We start from the raw sequence: 7,387 nt of genomic DNA on the forward strand, positions 1-7,387 counted from the left end.
AGATTTGACCTGTTCATGACCTTTGACCTTTGACCCGATCAAATCAAAATCTATCAAATCAAAATAATAATAATAAATCATCAATCCAAATTTCATCAATTTCATACTTTTTGACTTTTTTTTTAACATAAATATAACAATATAAAAAAAAATAATAAAATAAAAAACATATCAAAAACGCACCTTTCCTTCCGCATTCACGAATGAGCAGAAAAGGAACGAGAGCAAAGTGAGATGTGACGTAACTCTCAAACCCCATTCGGCGGCGAGGAATGTCACCGCTCCTCCGCCGCTCCTATCAGCTGTGGAAGTGGGTGTTGCTCCACATTGTCCAGCAGCGGCGTGACAGCGGCGAGAAAAAACTCTCGTATTGTCGAGGAGCGGGTCAGTGAGCGGAGGCTTGGTTCTACGTCGATCTTTACATCGTAGAACACGCGTTTGCTCTTGACTTGTGTTCTTCTGGTGGTTTTTAAACACGTTAAAACACAATGAAGACTTCAAACTCTTCATCAAAACACAGACTAATGCATTTAAAGCATCCCTTCAACATTTTGAGAGTTACTATATGGTTATTAACACTCCCGGTAAATGCAAGCCGGTTAGCTTAGCTTAGCATAAAGACTGCCAGCACCTCTAAAGCGCAATAATTAACGTTATACATTTGATAGTTTACTGTTTTATGAGAGTTATGTTCCAGACTATTTCCTGGCCAGGAACAGTCACCTTCGACTGGTGGGCAAAGGAATCGTTTCCTCGTGTAGCTCCTCGTCAGAAACACAGAATTGTTCTTTCTACACTTCGTTTTTGTCCGTATTAAACACTCAACATCCCGAGTTGCTTGGTGGGCGGTGGAGGTGCCGGCAGACGGAGTTTGTTACATTTCGGACGTAGCCGGGGTTAGCTGTTTACATTACTTATGCTAAGCTAAGCTAACTAGCTGCTGGCTGTAGCTTCGCGTTTTCTACACTGAGGGTGGTTTCAATCTTCTCATCACGCATTTGGCAAGAATGCAAATAAACATATTTACCAGATTAATAAAATCAATTGAAGTCGGTTAATCTTGTCATACTGTACCACTTATTTTTTTAAACAGCAGCATGCGGTAACCTCTTCTTCTTCTACATTTATTCACGGTTGCCTTAATTTCAGGACCATGAAACATCAGCAGGCTGCGCTTTAATCTATACAACACCCGTTTATATAAATAACTACAACAAAGAATCAGTTAAATGCAGAATTAACACACAAAAAGTGTGATTTTAACAAAGCAAAATAGTGCCAAGATTATGACCCCGGTGGGCCTTTGCACTAAAACAAAGATAAGAGCTCCTCCTCGATCCCTTAGGGCCCTTTGGTTTCCTCCTGACCTCTCCGTGCCTGCCCATCTCCGCCGGTGATAAGCCGGACAATGAAGGCAATAAGAGGCCAGGATAAAGGCTCCCCGTGGCACCATTACAGAGCCTGCGTGATTAGTCACCATGGGGTGAGAACCTTAGGGTCACCGAGTTGTCCTGAACATCTTTGGATGTGCGCTGTTTGACCCCACTTCACTTCCAAACCCTGAAAAGCATGTTTTTATTCAAATTATAGCTAAAGAGTTTATCATGGTGAGAAATTGTGGAAACCGCAATTATCCTCGGATGTTCGGCTTGCTGGCGGTCCTTGAACGCATCCACGTGCGGCAACCGCTTCCGTCGGAAGAAAGCGCCCAAAACAAAGCTTAAATTGTGATTTAAAAAAAATGTAAAATATTATAAATATTCTGCTTTAACCGTAAAAAACATTAAATTCTGTGTTCCTCAGCCCAACCAGGAAGCCGTGATTGCCTGAGACCAACGGTCACGTGACAAGACATCTGAGAAACTTCGACTGAACAAAGAGCAGCAGAGGACAGTAGAGGTCGTAAATAGAGGTCGTAAAGACGTAAATAGTTCAATAGAGGACACGGAGAGGCCATTTCTCTCCAACGTCGGTCACACGTGTGGGCCCTTTGTGGGCTTTATGTCACGGGAGCATGTTTGAATTCTCTGTGCAGCCGTGATCGGTCGGCCCCGGGGTTCACGGGGTTCAGAGGGTTCCAAGGAGATTACTCGGTCTTTGGACGAGGGACGGCGAGCTAAAGCCGCGAGGCGTTTACCTGCCGTGACGGTGTCCAGGTCCTTTAAGCCCTGCTCCTCCACGCTCGCCCTCAGCTGGATTTCGAAGCGCCTGGAGAAGCCTTCCTTGGGTTTCCACAGCGACTGCAGCACCAGGGGCTTCTCGTTGTCTCCCACCACCCGGAAGCACTCGCGGCTCCACTGGTTGTCCTCGGCCTTCTGGCCGATCACGTCGCAGAGCACGTAGTCGTTGGCGTCTTCTTTTTCCAGGCAGTACCTGAACAACAACAGGTGGACAGGAAGGGGTTAAACCACCTGAAGATCTCATGGGAAATGTCGCCTCAGCACTTTGGTCCAGGATCAAATATCTCAACGAATATTAAACCCATTGGTTTAACATTTGGTAGAAGCATTCATGCGCTCCTCGGAATGGTTTGCCGTAAATTTGACAACTCTCTGACTTTTCCCTCTTGTGCCATCATCAGGTCATAATTTCTTTTTTTGTCCAATATTAAGGATTATGGCCGAGTACCGGCAAAACTAATGACATTCATTCCAACCGGCCTCAACTGTATATATATTAAGTATTAATATTACTAAATGTTTGCACGCCAATATGCTCCACTCAGATGGTGCACGTGGTAAATCAAATTATTAGTCCTGCTTAGCGTTAGCATTTAGCTCAAACTACAGCTTCAATGTTTATTTTTTGACCGATTATTCATTTAGATCATTACCATTAAGAACATATTAAGAGCTCATCCCCCTTTGTTCGAGAGCTTAAGTGGCAGTTTTTTAAATTTCAATAACCATCAGCCAAAAACTGAAATATATGACCTTTATGATCATGAAACTTTGAGGAAAAGCAGCAAATCCTCACATTTCAAAAGCTGGAATTAAACTTTTTTGGGGCTTTATTTTCCTCAATAAATGGCTTTAACGATTCCCATATTAGGTCAGGTAAGGTAAGGATGTTTATCATCATTATTGTCATGGATTAATACTGCACCACTGGTCCTGAAAATATCTAAGAAGGAGCCTCAAATTCTCTTTTTGAAAATCCAGGTTGAAAGAAAGAGGCTGCGTGGTCGCAGAAGCGCCTCGTTTTATTTCTCAAACACTGGTTTTAATGGTTGTTGACATGGTAGCTGAGTCGCGTCACAGGTTTTCTCTACTTGATCCGGTCCGGTTCTGGTCCTGTTCAACTTGACCCTCGGCAGAACTTTCAATCAGTCACCGGATCTCACCTCTCCAAGGCCTCCTTCACCAGCTCCTTCGCACTGGACTGCGTGGTGGCCAGCACGCTCTTATAGTTGGCCCCCCGACAGATGTCGTTTCCGAAGATCTTCAGGATGCCCGGCACCGACTTCTGGCTGGACAGCTCCGCCGGGTCGTCCGCGGCCTGGAGGTCCGCGCCCCCCAGCGTCTGGCTGCGGCGCCCGCTGCCGGGGCTGAGGTTGAAAACGGCCGAAAGCCGGTTGTGCCGGCGGATCTTGTTCTTGGCCGGCTGCCGGATGCCTGCGCTGTCCGTGGAGCGGACGGTGAGGTCCGAGTTACTGGACCTGAGAAGACGACAAACACCGTGAGGTCCGATGGAGTGTCGCCGTCTCCTATGTTATGTGTTTTATTCATATCTTTCTGATCTTTTAATGATGTGTGACTGCACATCGTGACTTATGGGTGAATAAAAAAGCTTCACAAACACAGATAGATACAGAACAAAATGTCCCCAGTACTTTTACATTAATATGGAACAATCTTAACACTGTAATATATCTCACATGGGTTTTATACGACTTAAAACCAGTATAGAAAGACAGCGCACAAGCTGAAAAACTCCTCGTATTTAACTTTTCCATCGGGCGTATCTATGGGTTTTATCATGAACCATACTTCAAAAATGAAAATGTTAAGTTACATTGAGAAGGTGATAAAAAAATAAATATATTTATGAGAAGAAATTTGAAGAAATGTAAAAAACACACTATGGATAAGTATGTTAAATTTTGTGACTATAAATCTGTATGAACAGATGATGATTGACCACTTATGGGCAAAGATGGAATATGTATTCAGATACTTTACTCAACACACTAGAAAATAAAATCCTCATGCAAACCTTTACTGACATAAAAATTTAGAAAGTATTATTATAGCACTAAATATGCAGAATGGCCCATTTCAGAATATAACAATATAATTAATATTGTTAATGTTGCAGAGAGGAGGCTGTGAAGCTGAATCTATAAGAATAATACATCCTAATGTATTCGTTTTTTATATTCTGATACATGTCTTGGAATAGAGGTACCATAACATATAAATACACACTTAAAGTAGCTTCAAAGGTGTGAATGTAAACTTAAATGAAGACTTACTGGACGGATCCATTGCTGGGTTTCCTCCCCAGCTTGGCCAGTCCCTTCTTGGGGGAGCGGATGATTAAACCCACCGGGAAGTTCAGGGCTTGTTTATTTACGTGGCCGCTTTTCTCCTCCGAAATCATTGTTGTTCTGTATTCACGCCACAAAACTACCACAATAAAGCATTCTACGCTTTATTACATATTCTTTATAAAAAATAAAAAAAAGTGTGTAAAAATACTCCAACAAGTATGAACTATATCCATGAAAATAAAAGTTATAAAGTTATTAAAAAAAATTAAAAAAGCGCGTTCACGTAATATTCCCCCCCAAAAATACATCGAAAATCTAAATTAAAGGGTTGAAAACCAAAACGGTGTGCAGCGGCGGAAGCAGCAGCGGCGTGTCCACTCAGTGTCCGCCCGCTGCGGGCTGGAAGCGAGCCGCGGAAGAGTCCCGGTACATCGTCGTCCCCCGTGAGACCCGCTGAGTGTCCTCCGGTGAGCCTGGACCCGGTCTGAATGGGGGGAGAGAGACCGGCTGCAGCTGGAGACTCGCAGAGCTGCCGCGGGTGACGTCACCGCGGCGACACGCCCATCGGCCCCGCTAAGGGAGGCGGGACTAATCACACACACACACACGGACGGTAGAATGGACAGACGCACAGGTGGGGACCCTTGTGTGACCGACGTCCTTGTGGGGTCCTAGTCTGGTTCCTAATTAAATAAAAAATATCAAAACCGGGTGAAATGTGAATATAATATGAAGTACAGAAATAAGTACAACAAAGTAACTAAGTACTTGTTGCCAAGAACAATTATACTTTGAAAACTTATTTACACCGATGAGATAAAGATTTTTCCTCAACATATAGCAAGCTACGAATTAAATGAAGTATATTTAATAAATACACTGAATAATAATCATATACAGTAGCACATTATAACATAACAAATAAGATACCATGCATATGTAAAATACTGTAGACCTATATATTCAAGTAGATTTGCACATAACAAGATGTTTCTGGGTGTATTGGTGAATTTCTCATAGAACATTAGAGTTGAATGACAACATGTATGTTGTTCATAGGATTTTTTAAAACACTTTTTTAACCAAATCTTAAAGAAACCTGTGAAACCTTTGCAAATGTATCAGAAAGTGTTACATGAGCGATAACTAGCTTTATTTATGCATTTTTTGTTATTTATTTACTTTAATAATGTTCATTTTTCATCATATACAAAATGTAATAATTTGCAGACACAGTGGCTCATACGATTCAAAATCAAGCAAAAACTGTAACAAAGTGATATTGCTTGTGCATTATTTTGCTATATTGTAGTCTATATGTTGATGCACAATACTGTCTAATATATTATACTGACTATTGACTATTATTAACATTATTACTGTGCACAAATTGTATTAGACAATAAACACAATGCTTCGCTCCTCCAGCTAAGGCTCATTTGCTCATGAAGAGCTCCCTCTAGTGGCAGTAAAGTAGAACTGTCACCCAGCTGCAAAACATCACATTCAGTCAACAGAAACATTTCTTTAGTGTTTTGTATAGAGCGTATTCACTCACGTGACCACAACAAACTCTGGCGGCCATGTTGGGGTCCCACCACGGCATTGTTTTGCTTGTTTGTATGCCGCTCTTCCCTGAGAAATGACTATTATATCCTGAAAGAGACACGATTTCAGTTCAAAGCGGTGTGCCTTGTGATTATACTGTGCCTCATTGTTGGATGTGGGACTAATGATTCAGAATATGGGTTTATCAGCTCAACAAGAGGCTATTACTTCAACTTGTCATGCATCTACTTCGGCTTCACTCGGCGTATGAGCGTTAGGACTGTTCTCATGTGTTTCTGTTGATACATCGGGTTGTGGGCACGTTTCCATTGACACTCTCGTCAATAATCTCTTTTTGCTTTTTTCGCCGAGCGAAAATCAATGTCTTTCACTTGCGCAAAAGGAACTGTGGATGGAAACTTGGGAGGAAGCCATGAACATGGCAACTCCGTCGGGCGATGTCTGCCTTTACTCTGTGATTCATTTCAAGGTAAAATAAAACACTGTCTCCATGGGAACAGCATCAGCACGGCCAGCCAGTCACTGCTGGTCCTGAAGGAGCTGGAAGCGGCTTCATCAGACACTCGTCCTGGAGGCGGAGCTGTGACTACGGATCATATATGAACCCAGACACGGGGCGCTTGATGTTCCGACATTTGTGGTATTTCCACAACAAGTATAACGCAGAAATAGTTGTTAATGTCCCATGGTCGATAGTGGAAATGAAAACTGTTTGACAGGAATGTGACCGGGCTATGTGCTGGTAACTAGCGAATTAACCACAAAGTGTTGAGCGAGTAAAATCAGGTAAAAAAGCGTTGCAAATATTCAATTCCAACCGCTGAAATCTGTCTTTGGTAATGCAGAAGGACATGAGGTTGCTGGGCTCTCGCATAATCAAACAGCGACACAATAGGAGGTCAACTTCTTCTGACATTTAATAAGTGGGACCCCAAGATGGCGCGATTGAGATTCTGACGTCACGTGAATACGCCCTATAATGCACACTACAGTCTTTTTTACAATTGAGTTCACACACAAAAATGAATGCTTAGACAAAAGCATAACATCCTTAATATGTGTCACTATGACTTCAATAAAGGCACCAAAAGTACAAACACATTTGCAGTTCTGTATTCTTTCAAAACACTACACACTGTTTCTTACATTATACACACACACACACATTCAAGTATGAAATATCTTGCAATTATTGGGGAAAGGTAAAAAATACAATATTTGCCTCCGAAATGTGATGGAATAATACAAAAGTACCAACAAAAGGTCCTTCGGTACTTGAGTAAGTGGGCTTTCCACCTCTGGGGTAGGTTTACAAATTGTAATATC

The 7,387-nt window shown here is 42.2% G+C and overlaps 1 protein-coding gene across 1 annotated transcript in view; it reads right to left on the reverse strand.

Moving 5' to 3' along the window:
* Positions 1–4,958, reverse strand: part of radil2a (Ras association and DIL domains 2a) — a 28,932-nt gene extending 23,974 nt beyond the window's left edge. The window contains exons 1-3 of the mRNA XM_056406708.1: positions 4,475–4,958; positions 3,344–3,658; positions 2,138–2,373 (exon numbers count right to left, since the gene is read on the reverse strand). Of these exons, the coding sequence (XP_056262683.1) occupies positions 2,138–2,373; positions 3,344–3,658; positions 4,475–4,602 (679 nt within the window). The 5' untranslated portion in view covers positions 4,603–4,958. The remainder of the gene's footprint in view (positions 1–2,137; positions 2,374–3,343; positions 3,659–4,474) is intronic.
* Positions 4,959–7,387: the final 2,429 nt, after the last annotated feature.

Source organism: Pseudoliparis swirei, chromosome 23, assembly GCF_029220125.1.
Source record: "Pseudoliparis swirei isolate HS2019 ecotype Mariana Trench chromosome 23, NWPU_hadal_v1, whole genome shotgun sequence".
In the NCBI taxonomy this organism is placed as follows: Eukaryota; Metazoa; Chordata; class Actinopteri; order Perciformes; family Liparidae; genus Pseudoliparis; species Pseudoliparis swirei.